This window comes from Panthera pardus, unplaced genomic scaffold (assembly GCF_024362965.1).
Source record: "Panthera pardus isolate Hobbes unplaced genomic scaffold, ASM2436296v1 HiC_scaffold_27, whole genome shotgun sequence".
NCBI classification, from domain to species: Eukaryota; Metazoa; Chordata; class Mammalia; order Carnivora; family Felidae; genus Panthera; species Panthera pardus.
In genome coordinates this window covers 40229271-40252657 of record NW_026526843.1, presented here as the reverse complement: position 1 = coordinate 40252657, position 23387 = coordinate 40229271, and the positions used below count along the sequence as shown (strand labels likewise).

Genomic DNA, 23387 nt, shown 5'->3' with positions numbered 1-23387 from the left:
TCCTGATATGAAAAGGAAAGGCTCCTTGGGTGGGAACAGCAAAAAGGAGCTCACAGTATCAAGAATTACCAGGCTTGTCCCCATCTTCATCATGGCCTCCATTGTCTCAGTTGAGAATCTCATTTTGTCTCCAGTTCAACTGCATTTTAAGCAAATAAGTAACTCCTACTTACTATCCATAACTATCTTACTCTTACTCTTTTTATCCTGTGTTGACTGAGAAATCTACCCAGAAATTAGAACAAAATGTCCCACACAAAGTACTACCATTATCATATGTTGAAAACCCTTGTCCTCTACTGTTAGGTAACATGTTTGTTTTTACATCCAGTGATGCCTATATTAAAATTGTTTTGAGAGCATACCAGTAGAAAGAACATTGTTCTGATAATCAGGAAATTTGGATTCTGGTCCTAGCTTTGCCAGTAATTAGCTGTGTGTTCTCAGGGAAGTCTTTTAAACTCTCTGGGCCACAGTTTCTTCATTTATATAAAGTCCCCTGCAGTGCTAACAAACTTAAGTTTATTAGTAGGAAAACATTGGCCTTGATATTTTACTTATGACAAAGATCTGAGCCAGGAGAAAAAAAAAATGACTATAATTTTTCTTTATAGCCCCATTTACATTCTGACAACCCTCGCCCCAATTCCACTCAAGAAGCACTGTTCACTGTAGGAATACATGTAACAGACAGGAGGACAACTGAGTCAGACTGCATAATCTCATTCCTCAGTGTTTTCCAGTCACCAACATTCTCCCACATATCAGCCGTTCTTACAACTTCTCTAAGGTGAGTGGTTTTCAATGAAAATCTACCTGGAACTGCCTTTCCTAGACCCAATTTAACAACTACTTCTCGTCTTTCTCCTTCTCTCTCTCTCCTATACACAGTTATCTCTGATAACCAGTTCTGCCAGTGTCTTTTACTGACCACCAACCTGGGCAAGGCACTGCTCAAGGAAACTTGAACATCGCTTCTTTTAACCCTTACAAAAACTCTGAAAGGTAAATATTATCCGTCACGTTTAAAATGAAGATACAGGGGTGCCTGGATGGCTCAGTTGGTTAAGCGACTGACTCTTGATTTCGGCTCAGGTCATGATTTCACGGTTCGTGAGTTCGAGCCCAGCATCGGGCTCTGTGCTGACAGTGCAGAGCCTGCCTGGGATTCTCCGTCTCCCTCTCTCTCTCTTCCCCTCCCTCGCACACTCTCTCTCTCTCTCAAAAATAAACAAACATTTAAAAAAGTAAAAATAGAAGACCAAGGGAAGGTGGCGGCGTAGGAGGACGCTGGGCTCACCTTGCGTCCTGCTGATCACTTAGATTCCACCTACACCTGCCTAACTAACCCAGAAAACCACCAGAAGACTAGCAGAACAGAGTCTCTGGAGCCAAGCACAGACGAGAGGCCCACGGAAGAGGGTAGGAAGGGCGGAGAAGTGGTGCGCACTGCACGGACTGGCGGGAGGGAGCCGGGGCGGAGGGGCGGCCCGCCGGCCAAGCAGAGCCCCCGAGTCTGGCTTGCAAAAGCAGAGGGGCCAGACGGAGCGTGTTCCGACATCAAGCGGGACGTGACATCTGGGAGGTCATAAGTTAACAGCTCTGCTCAGAAAGTGGGAAGGCTGGAGGACAGAGGGAAGGAGAGTTGCTGAGCCCCGGGATGACAGAGCTCAGTTTGGCGGGGAACAAAGGCGCTCGCCAGCGCCATCTCCCTCACCCATCCCCCAGCCAAAATCCCAAAGGGAACCAGTTCCTGCCAGGGATCTTGCTTGCTCCGCGCAAACACCCAACGCTGTGCTTCTGCAGAACCAACCCTCCGGGGGCTGGTCTGACTCCCTCCCGCTGCCACAGGGCCCCTCCTGAAGTGGATCACCTAAGGAGAAGTGAGCTAAGCCTGCCCCTCCTGCCCCTGTGCAACTTGCCTACCCACCCCAGCTAATATGCCAGATCCCCAGCACCACAAGCCTGGCAGTGTGCAAGTAGCCCAGACGGGCCACGCCATCCCACAGTGAATCCCGCCCATAGGAGAGGGGAAGAGAAGGCACACACCAGTCTGACTGTGGCCCCAGCGGTGGGCTGGGGGCAGACATCAGCTCTGACTGCAGCCCCGCCCACCAACTCCAGTTATACACCACAGCACAGGGGAAGTGCCATGCAGGTCCCCACCACTCCAGGGACTATCCAAAATGACCAAATGGAAGAATTCCCCTCAAAAGAATCTCCAGGAAATAACAACAGCCAATGAACTGATCAAAAAGGATTTAAATAATATAACAGAAAGTTAATTTAGAATAATAGTCATAAAATTAATCACTGGGCTTGAAAACAGTATAGAGGACAGCACAGAATCTCTTGCTACAGAGATCAAGGGACTCAGGAACAGCCAGGAGGAGCTAAAAAACGCTTTAAACGAAATGCAAAATAAAATCGAAATGACGACGGCTCGGATTGAAGAGGCAGAGGAGAGAATAGGTGAACTAGAAGATAAAGTTATGGAAAAAGAGGAAGCTGAGAGAAAGAGAGATAAAAAAAATCCAGGAGTATGAGGGGAAAATTAGAGAACTAAGTGACACACTAAAAAGAAATAATATACGCATAATTGGTATCCCAGAGGAGGAAGAGAGAGGGAAAGGTGCTGAAGGGGTACTTGAAGAAATTATAGCTGAGAACTTCCCTGAACTGGGGAAGGAAAAAGGCATTGAAATCCAAGAGGCACAGAGAACTCCCTTCAGACGTAACTTGAATCGATCTTCTGCACAACATATCATAGTGAAACTGGCAAAATACAAGGATAAAGAGAAAATTCTGAAAGCAGCAAGGGGTAAACGTGCCCTAACATATAAAGGGAGACCTATAAGACTCATGACTGATCTCTCTTTTGAAACTTGGCAGGCCAGAAAGGATTGGCACGAGATCTACAATGTGCTGAACAGAAAAAAATATGCAGCCAAGAATCCTTTATCCAGCAAGTCTGTCATTTAGAATAGAAAGAGAGATAAAGGTCTTCCCAAATAAACAAAAACTGAAGGAATTTGTCACCACTAAACCAGCCCTACAAGAGATCCTAAGGGGGATCCTGGGAGACAAAGTACCAGAGACATCGCTACAAGCATAAAACATACAGACATCACAATGACTCTAAACCCGTATCTTTCTATAATAACACTGAATGTAAATGGACTAAATGCACCAACCAAAAGACATAGGGTATCAGAATGGATAAAAAAACAAGACCCATCTATTTGCTGTCTAAAAGAGACTCATTTTAGATCTGAGGACACCTTTAGATTGAGAGTAGGTGATAGAGAACTATTTATCATGCTACTGGAAGCCAAAAGAAACTTGGAGTAGCCATACTTATATCAGACAAACTAGACTTTAAAATAAAGGCTGTAACAAGAGATGAAGAAGGGCATTATATAATAATTACAGGGTCTATCCATCAGGAAGAGCTAACAATTATAAATGTCTATCCGCCAAATACCAGAGCCCCCAGATATATAAAACAATTACTCACAAACATAAGCAACCTTATTGATAAGAATGTGGTAATTGCAGGGGACTTTAACACTCCACTTACAGAAATGGAAAGATCATCTAGACACACGGTCAATAAAGAAACAAGGGCCCTGAATGATACATTGGATCAGATGGACTTGACAGATATATTTAGAACTCTGCATCCCAAAGCAACAGAATATACTTTCTTCTCGAGTGCACATGGAACATTCTCCAAGATAGATCATATACTGGGTCACAAAACAGCCCTTCATAAGTATACAAGAATTGAAATTATACCATGCATACTCTCAGACCACAATGCTATGAAGCTTGAAATCAACCACAGGAAAAAGTCTGGAAAACCTCCAAAAGCATGGAGGTTAAAGAACACCCTACTAAGAATGCATGGGTCAACCAGGCAATTAGAGAAGAAATTTAAAAATATATGGAAACAAACAAAAATGAAAATACAACAATCCAGACGCTTTGGGACGCAGCGAAGGCAGTCCTGAGAGGAAAATACATTGCAATCCAGGCCTATCTCAAGAAACAAGAAAAATCCCAAATACAAAATCTAATAGCACACCTAAAGGAAATAGAAGCAGAACAGCAAAGGCAGCCTAAACCCAGCAGAAGAAGAGAAATAATAAAGATCAGAGCAGAAATAAACAATATAGAATCTAAAAAAACTGTAGAGCAGATCAACGAAACCAAGAGTTGGTTTTTTGAAAAAATAAACCAAATTGACAAACCTCTAGCCAGGCTTCTCAAAAAGAAAAGGGAGATGACCCAAATAGATAAAATCATGAATGAAAATGGAATTATTACAACCAATCCCTCAGAGATACAAACAATTATCAGGGAATACTATGAAAAATTATATACCAATAAATTGGACAACCTGGAAGAAATGGACAAATTCCTAAACACCCACACGCTTCCAAAACTCAATCAGGAGGAAATAGAAAGCTTGAACAGACCCATAACCAGCGAAGAAATTGAATCTGTTATCAAAAATCTCCCAACAAGTAAGAGTCCAGGACCAGATGGCTTCCCAGGGGAGTTCTACCAGATGTTTAAAGCAGAGATAACACCTATCCTTCTCAAGCTATTCCAAGAAATAGAAAGGGAAGGAAAACTTCCAGACTCATTCTATGAAGCCAGTATTACTTTGATTCCTAAACCAGAGACCCAGTAAAAAAAGAAAACTACAGGCCAATATCCCTGATGAATATGGATGCAAAAACTCTCAATAAGATACTAGCAAATCGAATTCAACAGCATATAAAAAGAATTATTCACCATGATCAAGTGGGATTCATTCCTGGGAGGCAGGGCTGGTTCGACATTCACAAATCAATCAACGTGATACATCACATTAATAAAAGAAAATATAAGAACCATATGATCCTGTCAATCGATGCAGAAAAGGCCTTTGACAAAATCCAGCACCCTTTCTTAATAAAAACCCTTGAGAAAGTCGGGATAGAAGGAACATACTTAAACATCATAAAAGCCATTTATGAAAAGCCCACAGCTAACATCATCCTCAATGGGGAAAAACTGAGAGCTTTATCCCTGAGATCAGGAACACGACAGGGATGCCCACTCTCACTGCTGTTGTTTAACATAGTGTTGGAAGTTCTAGCACCAGCAATCAGACAACAAAAGGGAATCAAAGGCATCAAAATTGGCAAAGATGAAGTCAAGCTTTTGCTTTTTGCAGATAACATGATATTATACATGGAAAACCCGATAGACTCCACCAAAAGTCTGCTAGAACTGATACATGAATTCAGCAAAGTTGCAGGATACAAAATCAATGTACAGAAATCAGTTGCATTCTTATACACTAACAATGAAGCAACAGAAAGACAAATAAAGAAACTGATCCCATTCACAATTGCACCAAGAAGCATAAAATACCTAGGAATAAATCTAACCAAAGATGTAAAAGATCTGTATGCTGAAAACTATAGAAAGCTTATGAAGGTAATTGAAGAAGATATAAAGAAATGGAAAGACATTCCCTGCTCATGGATTGGAAGAATAAATATTGTCAAAATGTCGATACTACCCAAAGCTATCTACACATTCAATGCAATCCCAATCAAAATTGCACCAGCATTCTTCTCGAAACTAGAACAAGCAATTCTAAAATTCATATGGAACCACAAAAGGTCCCGAACAGCCAAAGTAATTTTGAAGAAGACCAAAGCAGGAGGCATCACAATCCCAGACTTTAGCCTCTACTACAAAGCTGTCATCATCAAGACAGCATGGTATTGGCACAAAAACAGACACATAGACCAATGGAATAGAATAGAAACCCCAGAACTACACCCACAAACATATGGCCAACTAATCTTTGACAAAGCAGGAAAGAACATCCAATGGAAAAAAGACAGTCTCTTTAACAAATGGTGCTGGGAGAACTGGACAGCAACATGCAGAAGGTTGAAACTAGACCACTTTCTCACACCATTCACAAAAATAAACTCAAAATGGATAAAGGACCTGAATGTGAGATAGGAAACCATCAAAACCCTAGAGGAGAAAGCTGGAAAAGACCTCTCTGACCTCAGCCGTAGCAATCTCTTACTCGACACATCCCCAAGGGCAAGGGAATTAAAGCGAAAATGAACTACTGGGACCTTATGAAGATAAAAAGCTTCTGCACAGCAAAGGAAACAACCAACAAAACTAAAAGGCAACCAACGGAATGGGAAAAGATATTTGCAAATGACATATCGCACAAAGGGCTGTTATCCAAAATCTATGAAGAGCTCACCAAACTCCACACCCAGAAAACAAATAACCCAGTGAAGAAATGGGCAGAAAACATGAATAGACACTTCTCTAAAGAAGACATCCGGATGGCCAACAGGCACATGAAAAGATGCTCAACGTCGCTCCTTATCAGGGAAATACAAATCAAAACCACACTCAGATATCACCTCACGCCAGTCAGAGTGGCCAAAATGAACAAATCAGGAGACTATAGATGCTGGCGAGGATGTGGAGAAACGGGAACCCTCTTGCACTGCTGGTGGGAATGGAAACTGGTACAGCCACTCTGGAAAACAGTGTGGAGGTTCCTCAAAAAATTAAAAATAGACCTACCCTATGACCCAGCAATAGCACTGCTAGGAATTTACCCAAGGGATACAGGAGTACTGATGCATAGGGGCACTTGTACCCCAATGTTTACAGCAGCACTCTCAACAATAGCCAAATTATGGAAAGAGCCTAAATGTCCATCAACTGATGAATGGATAAAGAAATTTTGGTTTATATACACAATGGAGTACTACGTGGCAATGAGAAAGAACGAAATATGGCCCTTTGTAGCAACGTGGATGGAACTGGAGAGTGTGATGCTAAGTGAAATAAGCCATACAGAGAAAGACAGATACCATATGGTTTCACTCTTATGTGGATCCTGAGAAACTTAACAGAAACCCATGGGGGAGGGGAAGGAAAAAAAAAAGAGGTTAGAGTGGGAGAGAGCCAAAGCATAAGAAACTCTTAAAAACTGAGAACAAACTGAGGGTTGATGGGGGGTGGGAGGGAAGGGAGGGTGGGTGATGGGTATTGAGGAGGGCACCTTTTGGGATGAGCACTGGGTTTTGTATGGAAACCAATTTGACAATAAATTTCATATATTTTAAAAAAAAATTAAAAAAAATTAAAAAGTAAAAATAAAAATTAGTAAAATGAGGATACAGACTCAGAAATTAAGCAACAGTTAAGGTCACAAACTATTAATTGGTAATGCCTTGACTTGAACCCGTATCTATCAGACTCAGAAACATCTACCCATCAGGTAATTAATACTAAAGCAATATAGAATTTAACATCCCTGTGATGATTCAAAAGAGTATGGAAAAGGATAGAACATTTCTTCCTCTGAGAGAAGGAAGTAAAGGTGAACGATGATATAGGCAGGTCTGAAAGGGGGAAAAGATGAAGAAGTTCATGGTTGATGCATTCTATTAATGAAGAGAATGAGGAATCTAGAAATAAAATAATACAAATGAGAAAACTTGTCTTATTTTCATACTACATCTTTAAAAAGAGTAACAACTCTGATTGCCTAACTAGCCCCTATTTATCTCAATTACTAAAGCCTCATTATAGTCCATATTTAGGCAAAAGTCTATAAAAATTATTTCCTTCCCATGTTTTTATTTTAAATCTATAGAAAGTCAAGAGAATAGTAAAAATCACAAACTTGTATATCCTTTATGTAGATTAACCCACTGTTACCATTTTGCCTAAAATTGTTCAATCTCCTTCTCTTCATAAGATTTTGAACAACTTGAAATCTACAGATATGACTTCTTTAAATAATGTAGCATACAGCTTCTAAGAATAAAAATATTTTCCTACACAACCACAACAACACATGAAAAAAAATTAAAATTTCATTAATATCAATTAATATATAGTTCATATTCAGTTTCCCCAATTATTCTAAATAACATCTTCTTGAGAAAACATAGGTGAAAAGCTCCTTGACACCAGTCTTGGCAATGACTTTTTGGGTCTGACTCCAAAAGCAAAGGTAACAAAATCAAAATTAAACAAATGGGACTACATCAAACTAAAAAACTTCTGCACAGCAAAGGAAACCATTAACAGAATGAAAACACAACCTACCAAATGGGAGAAGATATTTGCAAATGATATATCCAATAAGGAGTTAATATCCAAAGTACATAAAGAACTTATACAACTCAATACCAGAAACACAAATAATCTAATTTAAAAAGGGCAGAAGACATAAATAGACATTTTTCCAAAGAAGCCACAAAGGTGGCCAACAGACACATGCAAAAATGCTCAGCATAACTCATCATCAAGGAAATGCAAATCAAAGCCACAATGAAGTATCACCTCATACCTGTCAGAATGCCTATTATCAAAAAGATAAGAAATAACAAGCGTTGGTGAGGATGTGGGAAAAACTAGGACCCTTATGAACTATTGGTGGGGATGTAAAGTGGTGTAGTCACTATGACAACCAATACGGAGTTTCTTCAAAAATTAGAACTACCAATGATACAGCAATACCAATGATACAGAGTACTATGTATTAATCTGAAGAAAATGAGAATATTAATTTGAAAAGATTTATATACCCTTATGTTAATTGCAAAATTATTTATAATAGCCAAGATTTGGCCACAATCTAACTGTCCATTGCTGGATGAAATGGACAAAGACTTGGTATACAGAGGTGGGTGGGGGGATGGGTGAAATAGGTGAAGGGGATTAAGAGTACACTTATTGTGATGAGCACTGAGTAATGTATAGAAACTGTTGAATTAGTATATTGCATACCTGAAACTAATAAAACACTGCTAATTATACTGGAATTAAAATTTAAAAAAAAAAAAGAAGATTTGGGGGGTGTCTGGGTGGCTTAGTGGGTTAAGCGTCTGACTTCAGCTCAGGTCATGATCTCACCGCTTGTGAGTTCGAGCCCCAAGTTGTGCTCTCTGCTGACAGCTCAGAGCCTGGAGCCTGCTTCAGATTCTCTCTCTCCCTCTCTCTCTGCCCCTCCCCTGTTCGTACTCTCTCAAAAATAAATAAACTTTAGAAATATTTTTAAAAAAAAGAAAAAGAAGATTTGGTATACATACACACACACATACAGACACAATGGGATACTACTCACCCATAAAAACATGAAATCTTGCCATTTGTGACAACATGGATGGAACTAGAGGGTATTATGCTACGTGAAATAAGTCAGACAAAGACAAACACCGTATGATTTCACTTATATGTGGAATCTAAAAGACAAAACAAATGAACAAACAAAACAAAACAAAACTCAGAAATACAGAACACAGCATGGTGGTTGCTAGAGGGGAAAAGATGAAATGGGTGAAGAGGGTCAAGAGGTACAAAGTTCAATTATAAAATAAATAAGTCATGGGGAGGTCATGTACAGCATGGTGACTATAGTCAGTAATACTATAGTGCATACTTGCAAGTTGCCAAGATAGTAAATACTAAGTTCTCATCACAAGAAAAGAATTTTTTTATAATTTTGTATGGTGACAGTTGGTAACTAGACATATTATGGTAATCATTTTGCAGTGTATATAAATGTCGAATCATAATGCTGTACATCTGAAACTAACATAGTGTTATAGATAAATTAGAACTCAATGAAAAATAAAAAGGAAGGCAGGCAGGCAAGGAAAGAAATAAAGAGGGAAAATGAAAAAAAGAAAAGGAAGGAAGGGAGGGAAAGGAAAGGAAAGGAAAGGAAAGGAAAGAAGGGAAGGGAAGGGAAGGGAAGGGAAGGGAAGGGAAGGGAAGGGAAGGGAAGGGAAGGGAAGGAAAGGAAAGGAAAGGAAAGGAAAGGAAAGGAAAGGAAAGGAAAGGAAAGGAAAGGAAAGGAAAGGAAAGGAAAGTCTTCTTGGTTTTGATCCAGTATCCAATCAAAGTTAACATAGTAGACTTGTTATGTTTCTTTTAAACTAAGACAATTCCCTTAGCTTGGTTTTGAGTTTTATTTCCCATGACTGATTTTTGAAAAGTCCCAAGCCAATTATGTTTCACGATGTGCTACACATAGAGTGTCTGATTATTTTCTTGTGATTTTATTCAGTTAAACATTTTTGGTAAGAATATTACATCATCTTCCAAACTATCTCACTGGTAGAATGTCTGTTTCTTATGATTAGATTCAGATGAACCATTTTTGATAAGAATATTACATATGTGATACTGTGTATTTCTTATCGTGTCATATCAAGAGGCACATCATATCAAGTTATCCTGCTACTAGTGATATTAAATTTTATCAATTGACTAAAGTGGTACTTGTTTGTGGTATGTAAATTATACTTCAATAAAACTGATTTTTTCTTAAAAAAAATAACTCAGTAACATGCAGTCTGTATTTGGTCCATTCCTTCTAGCATATTTTTTCTGCCAAGAAATGATTGACAGTTGAAATATTTATTAAATGAGGTAATGGGGCACCTGGGTGGCTCAGTCACTTAAGTGTGCAACTCTTGATTTTGGCTCAGGTCATGATCTCACAATTCATGAGATTGAGCCCCACATCAGGCTCTGTGCTGACAGTGCAGAGCCTGCTTGGGATTCTCTCTCCTTCTCCCTCTCTCTGCCCCTCCCCTGCTCGCTTGCTTTCTTTCAAAACAAAGAAATAAACATATTTTAAAAATATTTTATTTTTTAATAAAATATTTTTAAAAATAAATAAATGAGGCAAGGTATTCAATTTCAGGGTAAGCTTAATAGAAGTGCTCTGTTGAAATTTTCTTAATTGTGGTTCTCTAATTCTATAATCCTTTCTATAATTATTAGCTGACATGTTTTACAAAGACTTTTCCCTGTACCTCCCATTTCTCTCTAGAGTAGCAGAGATTTTCCCCCCTCAATGTATCATAGTAATCCACTTATTGATACTCTTTTTGATGTTCAAACCATCCTAATTTGGCCAATAGAAGCCCATTCAAGCACCATCTTGCGTTCTTATATAACCTCATTAGTTTTGAACAATCTCTTTTCTTGCATAAAAAGTTCCAAACTCACCCTGTACATTCCCTGCCTGAAACCTGAGATCAGATATTTCCCTAAGAAGCCTTGGTTACAACCTTTAATGGGAATGGTACTTTTTTTTTAAGTAGGCTTGACGTACACCATAGAGCCCAACATGGGGCTTGAGCTCATGACCCTGAGTTCAAGACCTGAACTGAGATCAAGAGTTTGATGTTTGACTGAGTCACCCAGGTTCCCCTAATGGAAATGGTGTTTAAAAACCAAGATTTAGGTGCTTGAGGTGCTGTTCATTGCTATTGGGGTTTGTCATTGCTTCTTCGACCTTTCTTTTTTTTTAAAGGGGGAGGAGCAGAGAGAGAGAGAGACAGAGAGAGAGAGAGAGGGGCAGACTTCGCACTGTCAGCACAGACCCAATGTGGGGCTCAATCTCACAAACTATGAGATCATGACCTGAGCCAAAATCAAGAGTCAGACACTTAACCAACTGAGCCACCCAGGCATCCCTGCCTTTTCTATATACAGAAAAAGGGAACAGGAATTCATACTAATATTTGCAATTCAAATTTACAATACAGGGGTGCCTGGGTGGCTCAGTCGGTTAAGCATCCAGACTTTTGATTTTGGCTCAGGTCATGATCTCATGGTTTGTGGGATCGAGCCTCATGCCGAGCTCTGTGCTCTTAGCACAGAGCCTGCTTGGGATTCTCTCCCTCTCTCTCTGCCCCTCCCCCACCCACATGCACACATGTGTCTCTCTCAAAATAAACTTTAAAAAACTACAATACAAATATAAAAGGAAGAGAAAAATATCTTATATCTCTTTTATCTTTCAATGAAAATCTTGGTTTCCATTATCATTACTATCCTCATGCCTTTTCTTTATCCTACAATATACAGGATGACAATAATATTATTATATTAGAATATATATAAACACAATACAGCACATTATAATTGTGAAACTAACAATAGCCTCTTAAGAAAGTTTAAGATTTCTCTGCAGTTCTTTTTATCCTTAAGATTACATCCTAGTAAGAACGTACTGTCAAGAACACATGTTCAAAAATCTGAGCTGGATTATGTTATAAATTAGTTACACGGGTTTGTTTGGTTTCAATTTGTATGTATTCGATTTTAGCACTTGTCTTTCTTCCCATTCTTTTTGGCTTCTTATTTTTGAGTATTTAAACTTTTAGATAGTTAAAAAAAACAAAACTAAACTTTTAGATAGTATAAAAAAACCAAAACTATGTCAAAAGGTATACTTGGAGAAGTCCTGCTTCTTCCCTAGCTCCTCCACCTCATTCCTATACACCCCCTAATTTCATGAGTTTCTAGTTTATTCTTCACACACTTATTCTTTAGTGTTCCATTTTATAAAAACAAGCAATTAGACTTCTTGAGAGTTAATGTATACATTCCGTCAGTTAAGCAATACCCCTATAACCAAACTCTCATTTGAGTGTGGTCATGGTGCACAAAAGCTGACTTGCATCACGTTTTCTACTTGTAATAATGGATACCTTCATGTACAAATAAACTCCCACCTGAATTCTCATTAATCCACTGTAGAGAGTCCATATGAGCATTCAGAATTTTGCAGATCTGCTGGAGCTAAAAACACACACAAAAGTTTTAGATTATGATTATTCAGATACGGTAAGTAAAACAAACAAAAAATTGAAATTACGAAGTAACTTTTCATTTCTTTTGGTAAGAAATGGATTGAAGATATATAAAATATTAATGACTTTTTGCTCTTTCATATTTGTAATGTTCATTACATCTTCATATGACTTCAATCTAACAATTTTCTAACTGTCAAGAAAGATGCCTATAATTCAATAAGACACTGACTATGACATAAAAATAAGTAAAAAACATTAACAGATATTTCACAAGACAAGAAATTCATATAAAACTTAAAATGTTACTTTTTTCAAACAAATCAGCAGCTTTTTATTGAGGTATAATTGACAACATTTTATTAGTTTCAGGTGCATAACATAATGATTTGATATTTATATATATTGTGAAATGATCACTACAATAACTCTTGCTAACATCCATCACCATATGTGGTTAAACACATTTTTTCTTGTGATAATAACATTCAAGATATAATTGCTTAGCAATTTTTAAATATGCAACACAGCATTATTAACTATAGTTACCATGCTGTATACATTACATCCCCATAAACTTATTTTATACCTGGAAGTTTGTACCTTTTGACCACCTTCACCCATTTCACCCACTGCCTACTCCTTGCCTCTGGCAACCACCAATCTGTTCTCTGTATCTATGAGCTCATTTTTTTTTGGTGCCGGTGTTTTTCAATTCTACACTTAAGTGAGATCATTCGATATTTGTCTTTCCTGGTCTCACTTATGTCACTTAGAATAATGCCCTTGAGATCCATCATATTGTTTAAATAGAAAGATCTCCAAGTCAGCAATTTTTAATAAATGGTAATACTCAGTTGTCAAGTGTATGGAGAAAACAGGTACATTCTTATATAGCCCACAGTAATAAAAACTGACCCAACCCTTCAAAATGTAAATTTTTACAATATATATCAACAATCTTAAAATATTCATATCTTATTCTACTTCTAGGAACCTATCCAGAGGAAATAATCAAATCTACACATAACTGGTCATTACAGAACAATTTTATAATGGCAAAAATTTGGAAACAATATCTCTACCAATTTAAAAAAGCAATCCAATATATTATGGTAAAGTCACCTCTAATGAAATATTATAGAGTCATTAATATTTTCAAAGATTTCCAAAGTTTTCAAAGAATGCTTAAAATTTTGAGAAAACACCATGAAAGAATATTAAATACAAAACTCTATATATGTTTGCTTCCAATGCTGTTTAAAACAAAAGGAGAATTTTTACCAGCACAGCAAAAAGACTTGGAAAAAACATACCAATGTATTCACAGGGTACTGGCAATATAGGTTATTTAATTTTCTTTATAGATTTCCACATTTTCCAACCCTAACACATTGAATAAGTGTATGTATTAAGTTTGTAATGAGACACACTAGACATTTAAATTTTTAAAAATATTTTTGATGACTACTGTAGTAAAGTCCAGGATATAATAGGAAGAAATGAAAATGTTACACTTAAAAGAACAGTATGTAGTGAAAGTAGCAAATTTAGTGTGTTTTAACATAATAAATAGAAATACAACTTGTACTAGGAACAATGAATTTTTTAAATTTTTTAACATTTATTTATTATTGAGAGACAGAGAGAGACAGAGCATGAGCATGGCAGGGGCAGAGAGAGGAGGAGACACAGAATCAGAAGCAGGCTCCAGGCTCTGAGCTGTCAGCACAGAGCCTGACGCGGGGCTCGAACTCACAAACCAAGAGATCATGACCTGAGCCGACCAACTGAGCCACCCAGGCACCCCAATGAGATTTTTTTTAATGTTTGTTTATTTTTGAGAGAGTGCATGTGGGGGAGGGTGAGTGAGAGGGGGATGAAGGATCTGAAGCAGGCTCTGTGCCAACAGCAGGGAGCCTAACGTGGGGCTTGAACTCACAAGTGGCAAGATCATGACCTGAGCCGAAGTCGGCTACTCAACCTACTGAGCCACCCGGGAAAATTGAGTTTTTGTAAGACAATGTGACTGAATACCATTTGCCGAAATATGGATTTACTTAATAAAAATTTCAGGTATTAGGTTTTCCCTCCCATTCCCAACCCCCCAAAAAGTAAAAACAAAGGTAAATCCCATCATTGTGAACATTGTTAAACATCGTTGCTATCTTTCTACCCTGGTGTATGGCCCAAGGTAAAGGAGCTCTGTTGATCTAGTTATAATAAATTATCTGCAAGAATGTTATTGTTCAGCAAATGTGTTCTCTGCTTCTTGTCCAATGATTTATGCTATCTGAGAAAAGAGATGAATTGTTGCTGATCTCTTGCTTCTTTTGTCCTACTATCAAGCAGCAATTATCTTTAATTCACTTATCTTAAACATCTCAATCACCCTTGCCAGGAAAAACAAAAATAAAAGACTCACACCTTTTACTCACTGCCACCAAAATAAAGTAAAACAAGGCTAAGTAAACCAAAAGGATAAGGATAAGACTACAGGCCCCTTTTACTTGCTCTGGTCAGAAACTTCTCATATTTTAATTTAACACAGAGAGACTAGACAGCAGGTCGGCCTCATGAGTAAATCTGCATATATTTGTCTATGCATAAAAATTCTTTTATAAAATAATTTTGGATTTTATAATCATAATGGTGACCTAATAGTTCATAAAAAGAAAACTTATTTTCTGTCAACTCGCTATCATCTATGTGAACACAAGGAGACGGTAGCATGGATAATCCCAGTCTAATTTGTATTTGTCTTTGTTCAATTTTAGATTCACCCAAAGTAGAGAATGGCATAATTTTTATAGTTAGAGGGTACTTCAAGATCATTTGGTCCACCCTTGACATTTTGCAAAAGAAGGAGCTAAGATCCAGAGATTAAGTGACTTAAATAAAATTCTAATGCTTTCCTAAACTATGCCATGCTGTCTCTTTATAAGTAAAAAAGTTAGTAATGTGTACATAGATAAAGAACTATCTGTATGATTGGACAAAGAGCTTACTAAAGAATAATCACAATATACTGCATATCCTTTGTCCTCACCTACCCAGATCCTGGTCCCACTCCAAATTATAATCAACAGATTGAAAGTACAATAGGAGTTCCCACAATGGAAGATTCCTCTTACCATTACTGCCATGGAGTGGGAGGGGGAAAAAGAACTTCATTTAGCTGCTACGACAATAGGGAAATGTAGAGGAAATAAGCTCTTTAATTGGAGCACAGATAAAGGAAACAATCCTTTCTCATGGCCAAATTAACTCAAAACATCTCAATTCTCTAATTGGAGGCTCAGCTTTATTTTCCCATGCTAAAATACACTTACATTATAAGTGAAGTAGGATTCTATGAGGCAGACAGAAACGTAATGACCACATCAAACAAAATTTCTATGGAAAAATATATTTTAAGACTCAAATGGCTGACTTATCAAACTTTTGAGATAGATCCCAGTTATAAATTAAGGATGGCCTGGATACACCTAATAAACTCAAACATATAAACTCACAATTATATGAACACATAGAAAAAGGAAGGAGGAGTTAGCCAATGAGTAAGTGGACAGAAAAAGTAAGTACAGGGACATATTTAGCTGTGTGAAGAGCAGGGAGAAAACCCTGAAAATTTAGGGAGGAAAGTCATTTTTTTTTACCCTCCTAGGAATAATCACACAAAAAAGTCATAACCTTTTCTGCTCATAAATATTTCCTGCCCCACTAACTACACCCCAAAGTTCAGATCAACAACAGCAGGTAAGGAGCACAAGAGGACAGGACAAGGTGACTAGCTAAAGGAACCCACAGAATGCTAATTTCATACTAAATCTTGCTTGTCTAAATAGACAAAGCAGTTAACGCACCCGGTCAGTGACGTCTGCAGGACTTCCAAATGTATTCAGGTTTTCGATAATGTCCTTGAGATCTTGGGCCATTCGCTTCAGCTGAGCATCTATATTTTCTGCTAATTTGTAACTGAAAAAGCAGGTAAAAAAAGAGATTACAAGAAATGCTTTCTCCGCTACGTCTTGTTACTGACATACAAAGATGATGCTGCCAGCTGGATTTGCACCAATCCCCCCCCCCTTCTAAGTAGGTCTCAGTTATGACAAATTACTCATTTTTATGTAGGCAGCATTCACAACCTTATTATTACCATAGTCTAAAAAGACTCCATAGGTGAGGCCTTGTATCCATCTTGCCATTTTTATAGTCACCTATTTACTCTCTGGACAATGTTCCAGGGAGCTCTGAAGCAAAGAAACTCTTTTTAACTCTTAAAATAAACTCCTAAGTCACTTAGATACATGGGAAGTTATTTGGTGTTTAGCAGTATTCAATAAGTGCTGAGAGGTCTTTAATGATTTTAAATACTAAATTCTCAAAGTAAAACCTTATATATATCCACCATTCAATTAAAGATGTTTTGAGAAATGAGATTAACAATAATTAAAGGCAGATAAACCTGTTACACATTCACAGCAAATATTAGTTGGCTAAATTCTCAAGAGTTCCACCCAAATTATTTACACACATACATACACACTTACCTAGTCAATAATATGCTTATGAATTAAAGTGGTAAGAGTTTTTCAATCTTAATGTCTATAAAGATTAAAGGATTCAATTAGATTTATTCATAGCTAACTATTGCCTTTCCATCCCAAAGTAGTTAAATAAAGGTAATTGGTTGCCTTGATTGTTGAAGATCTTACTAAAGATTCCATCACAATATAAATCTGACTACACAAAAACAACTGGAAAGGAACTAATGTTTCAATTATTCCCTCAAATTACAATTAGGAACCCATGGCCAAAAATGTAACTCTATATGCTTCAAAAAATGGCAGAATGCATAGAAAGCAATGCAAAAAAAAAAAAAAAAGATTCACAAAGGTGGAAAGACAAAGCGGGGAAACAGAACTAAGGTGCATACAGATTAGCTATACTTACCATATTTAATGCGCCTACAAAAAGTTAATTTGCAAGCCTTTAGAAAATAAGCTTAGTCTTAACTCATGAATAAGCCATTACTAAAGGTAGTCTGATTTGGTCTCAGTCTGGTTTATGTAGCACATTCAGACAAGTTTTCCTAACAATACTTATTATTTGGCCTGATTACCAAATTTCAGTTGCAGAGAGATGAAGTTACAGTGGAAACACTGGTAATGTTAACAACAAAACTGAATCACACACAAATATATTTAGCCCAAGACACTGACAAAAATCATTCAATTTTTGAAAGCTATGCAGCCTGCCCCCAGATTAACAAATTGCCTTTATAATAGCCAATGATTTATCACTGAAGCAATTGCATGAACATTAGGTTTACAAGAGTCAATATAAATAGGAAACCATAAATATCTCACAATACTATGACACCACACACATAAAACTGGTATTTCTAGTTTAAGAAAAAAATTGACAAATAGAAAAACTTTACTGTGGTCATGTATAAGCTTGAGATTAATAAATGTACACAATGCTATAAAACAAAACTGCCAGAATGATTACTTCATTTTCAAGCATCGTGAAAAGATAAACAGAAAATAGTCAAATAAGTTGATAAATGGCAACTACAAGAACTTGTCCTTTCCTACCAATTTTTATTCCTTGTCTTTCAATTCTTTTTTTTTTCAGTAGCTAAGTTTTTGCCCCATTGCTTGATCTTTATTCAGTTACTTACGTCTTCCCAGGCTCTGCATCTTCATGCTGCAGATAAGCAGCCCCACTCTGGTCCTTCACAAACTCCTCTAAAGGGGTCAAGAGATCTTCTAGTTCCTTCTGCTGTGACAGGATAAAATCCAATTCTTGTTCCAGCCTGAAAAAATAAGTCAACGGAAGGGCTTATGAAAAGAATTGGGAGTGGCAAAATAAAGTTGAAAAACTAGAGCAAGGGGGAAAAAATGGACAAAGAAATCGATCTTTAATCTTTCAACCTAGAGAGTCTAAGGTTCTACCTTTTCTGATCCAGTTTCACTTTTTCCACTTCTCCATGCAAAGTAGTAATCTATAAACGAAAATAAGGATATGATAAGGCAAATATTTGAATTTATATTTAATTTTAAAGCAATATTAATTTTCTTATGCACACTTCAAACATAGGCAATTTACTAAATCAGGGCACTCATTACATAAGGAAAAGATTTGTAAGTTGATCATCAAATAGTGGAATAGAAAATTACCACAAAACACAGGTCTATATTCTTGTGTTCATCTGAAAATGTTTGTACAATACACGTAGAATAGTGAGACTATCTTCTTACCTTCTCACCATTCTCAATCAGTGTACGGTCCCAAGCATTGACCTGAGTGGCCTGGTGAAGAAAGTACCTCTCTTGATCCTCTAAATCAAGGCTCCATTTGTTTATCAGACCCTCCAGCTGACCATATGTCATCACAGGAGTTACGATTGCACTAAAAAAGAGGGATGCAAAGGGATACAGGTGTGCTTTTTTAAAAGGGCCCATGCACCCCAATGTTTATAGCATCGCTATCGACAACAGCCAAAGTATGGAAAGAGCCCAAATGTCCATCGACAGATGAATGGATAAAAGATATATATATACGTATATATATATATATATACGTATATATATACACGTATATATATGTAATATATATATGTAATATATATATACGTATATATTATATATATATATATACATACACACACACATACATATATACACACAATGGAATATTACTTGGCACTCAAAAAGAATGAAACCTTGCCATCTGCAACAGCGTGGGTGGAACTAGAAGGTATTACGCTAAACGAAATTAGAGAAGGACAAATATCATATGACTTCACTCATATGTGGAATTTAAGATACAAAATAGATGATCGTAAGGGAAAAGAAGCAAAAATGATATAAAAGCAGAGAGAGGGACAAAACCTAAGAGACTTTTTTTAAATGTTTATTTACTTTTGAGAGAGAGAGAGAGAGAGAGAGAGAGAGAGACAGAGGCGTGAATGGGGCAGGGGCAGAGAGAGGGAGACAGAGAATCTAAAGCAGGCTCCAGGCTCCAAGCTGTCAGCACAGAGCCTGACGTGGGGCTTGAACTCACAGACCGTGAGATCATGACCTGAGCTGAAGTCGGACACTTAACTGACTGAGCCACCCAGGCGCCCCAAAACATAAGAGATTCTTAAATATAGAGGACAAACTGAGGGTTGCTGGAGGGGTTGTGGGTTGGGGGGATGGGCTAAATGGGTAAGGGGCATTAAGGAAGACACTTGCTGAGATGAGCACTGGGTGTTATATATAGGGGAGGAATCACCGGATTCTACTCCTGAAATCACTGTTGCCCTATATGCTAATTAACTGGGATGTAAATTAAAAGAGAAAAAAAGAGGAAAGAAAATGGGAGCCCATTGTGGAAACAGGCTGAGAGGAAAAGGAGATTTCTTAGCAGAAGAACAAATTAAAGTCCTCAGGAAAATCTAAAAAAAAAAGAGGGATGCAGTATGATCATATGATCATACTTTTAACTGTATTTTTTGAATGAATAACATAGGAGGACTTAGAGAAGAAAAGAGCACATGAGGAGTTTTTCAGACCTGCTCCCCAACAAAATCATCATAGCTGGTAAAGATTATTTTAAAAACAACCATTCAAAATCTTGGAAATTATCCTAGAGGAATATGGCAAATTATAAAAGCTCTATTAAGAAATCTACTAAATCTCAGTAAGAACAGCTGAAGTCTGTGCCACACCTGCTTCCTTCCTTCCCCCTCAGCTCAGCATGATGCAAGCTCCCTTCTGGGTGCATGTGGCCAAAGACACAGGACTCCCTCTTCCCACAGCTCTTAATCAAAACGATCCATTTCCGGTCTAAGTAGTATCCACAAAACAGAGTAGGGAGCTGATCTGCCATCCTCCACTGGGCAGAACCGAACAGAACCATGATTCCCCTGCTGGGTGGTATCAAATAGGCTAAGCAGGTGGCTGAGTTTCCATCCCATGACTGGTGGAACCAGGCAATGCCCTAATTCTTCTACTGGGGCAGTGTCAGCAGGGCTAAGCAGAGAGGTAATCATCAATTCTCTGCTCGGCAGACGCAGGTAGTGTTCTATTCCCTTCCTCTACCAGGGTCTTGTCAGCGAAGGCCAGTGACAAGCTGAATCTAAATACCCACCCAGCAGCAATCAAGACATGATAAAGACAGGGTTAGTTACCATTAGGTTCCCCCACTTGTCACTAGTGTCAGTGAGACCCAGTGGGGGGCTAAACTCCATGCCCACATGGCATCATCACTGAGAATGAACAAAGTAATGCTAGTCTGCACTCGGCCCCACTGCTCCCCAGAGCCTGTGTCAGTGAGGCCCAGTAGGGAACTAAGCTTCCATACCAAGCCAGCATCAAGAGGCTGAATGAAATTGGAAGACACAGAATAGTTGATATCCTGCTTCCTCACTCCCTTTGTGTCAGTGACACCCAAAAGGAAGGTGAAATTCTGTCTCCACCCTGCAGTACCTAAGTGGTTAGTCCCCCACTTCCTCTTATTTTGGGGACCCAGCGGCCCATTGAGGCAATGAAGTGGTGGGACCCAGTGTCCCACCTTCTTGGGGAATGAGTCAGCAGGGCTGAGAGGGTAGCTGAACTTCCACACCACTCATGTGCATTGAGGCAGTATGAGTCAGCACCCCACTTTCACTGGGGTGGTGTGGGCAGGGTCTAGCAGGAAGCTGAAGATACAAATACACCCAACCCCTGCATTACACCCCAACAAAAGGATTACCTGATTGAAAAAAATTAAAATAGGACCTGGACTCTCCTAACATGATAGACATAATGTCCAGGATGCAACTGAAAATGGTCTGTCCTACCAAGAACCAGGAAAAATCACAACTCAAGAGAGAAGACAGTCCACAGGCACCGACAGCGAGAGGTGTCAGATGTTGGCATTCTCTGAAAAGAATTGTAAAGCAACCATCGAAAAATGCTCCAAACAAGCAATTATGAATTCTCTAGAAACAAAAGAAAAAGAGAAAATCTCAGCAAGGAAACTGAAGTTATAAAAAAGCAATTGAATGGAAATTATAGAATTGTAAACTAAAATAAAGGAAATAAAAAGCTCACGTGAAGGGTTTAATAGTAGAGTGAAGACAACCAAGGATACAATCAGCAAACTTGAGAGTAGATCAATAGAATTTTCAGAACAGCAAAGAGAAAAGAGACACAAAAATTAAAAAAAAAAAATCTAAAGAACCCAAAGGACAACAATTAAAGTGGTAACATTTGTATCATTGGAGTATGATAGATTAGAGAGGAAAAGACAGTATGGGACTGAAAAAGTATTCTGTAAAATAAAGGTGAAAACTTCCCAAATTTGGCAAATGATATAAATCTACAGATTCAAGATGCTGAGCAAATCCCAAAGTGAATAATTCAAAGAAATGTGCACTAAGACACCTAATACTTAAATTTCTGAAAACTAAAGATAAAGAAAGAAAAAAATCTTAAAGGTAGCCAGAGAGAAATAACACATTACTTAAAAGGTAATACCAATTCGAATGACAGCAGATTTCTCATCTTAAACCATGGAGGCTAAAAGGAAGTGTCACAACATTTTTCAAGTACAGAAAGAAAAAAAAAACAAAACTGTTGACTACAACTTCTCTATCTGGTGAAAATGTCCTTCAGAAATGAAAGGAAAATAAAGATATTCCCTTGCAAGTTTTTTTGTCGCTGGCAAACCTACTCTTGAAAATTGGCTAAACTGGGGGCACCTGGGTGGTTCAGTCAGTTGAGCATCCAACTTCAGCTCAGGTCATGATCTCACGGTTTGTGAGTTCGAGCCCCACATCAGCTCTATGCTGACAATGCAGAGCCTGCTTGGGATTCTCTCCCTCTCCTCTCTCTCTCTGCTCCTCCCCCACTCGTGCTTTCTCTCTCTCTCAAAAATAAATAAATAAATAAATAAATAAATAAATAAATAAATGAAAAACAAAGAAAAAAGAAAACTGGCTAAACAAACAAACAAAAGAAACGAAAACAGAAGGCAGCTTTGGAACTTCATAGAGGAAAAAATGTCATAATCAACAAAAAGGGTAAATATAAGACTATCCTACTTCTCATGAATTTTAAAAATCATATTTGATGGCTGAAGTAAAAAGTATAACACCACATAATGTGGTGTTCAGTGTACATGGGGGAAAAACTTGAGACAAACTTAAAAGATAAGAGTAAAGGGAGCTACATGGAATTACCAAAGTGGTAAAATGTCAACATGACTAGACGATTATAAGTTACATATGTATACTGTAACACTTAGAGCAACTACTAAGAAAATTAGACAAAGCAATACACTCAGAAACACTATAAAAATAGAACAAGGGGCGCCTGGGTGGCTCAGTCTGTTAAGTGTCTGACTTCGGCTCAGGTCATGATCTCATGGTTCGTGAGTTCAAGCCCTACTTCAGGCTCTGTGCTGACAGCTCAGAGCCTGGAGCTTGCTTTGGATTCTGTGTCTCCTTCTCTCTCTACCCCTCCCATGTTCATGCTCTGTCTCTCTCTCTCTCTTTCAAAAATAAATAAACATTAAAAAAAAAGAGCAAAATAGAATCCTAAAAAAGGTCTTAATATCCCACAGGGAAATTACAAAACAAAAAAAAACAAAAACAGAAGTAGCAAACAAAAGACAAATAATAAAATGGCAAACTTAAGCCCAAACATACCGATAATTAGCTTAAATGTAGATGTGCTA

The 23387-nt window shown here is 37.9% G+C and overlaps 1 protein-coding gene across 3 annotated transcripts in view; it reads right to left on the bottom strand.

Moving 5' to 3' along the window:
* Positions 1–23387, bottom strand: part of NUP62CL (nucleoporin 62 C-terminal like) — an 86682-nt gene that overhangs the window by 16836 nt on the left and 46459 nt on the right. For 2 of the 3 annotated variants that reach the window (XM_019435697.2, XM_053891290.1), the window contains 5 exons: positions 18941–19091; positions 18635–18684; positions 18361–18495; positions 16538–16649; positions 12594–12660 (listed from right to left, as the gene is read on the bottom strand). In XM_019435697.2, the coding sequence (XP_019291242.2) occupies positions 12594–12660; positions 16538–16649; positions 18361–18495; positions 18635–18684; positions 18941–19091 (515 nt within the window). Of the gene's footprint in view, positions 1–9184; positions 9303–12593; positions 12661–16537; positions 16650–18360; positions 18496–18634; positions 18685–18940; positions 19092–23387 lie in introns of all 3 variants that reach the window. The other variant, XR_008418175.1, reaches the window with a different exon arrangement.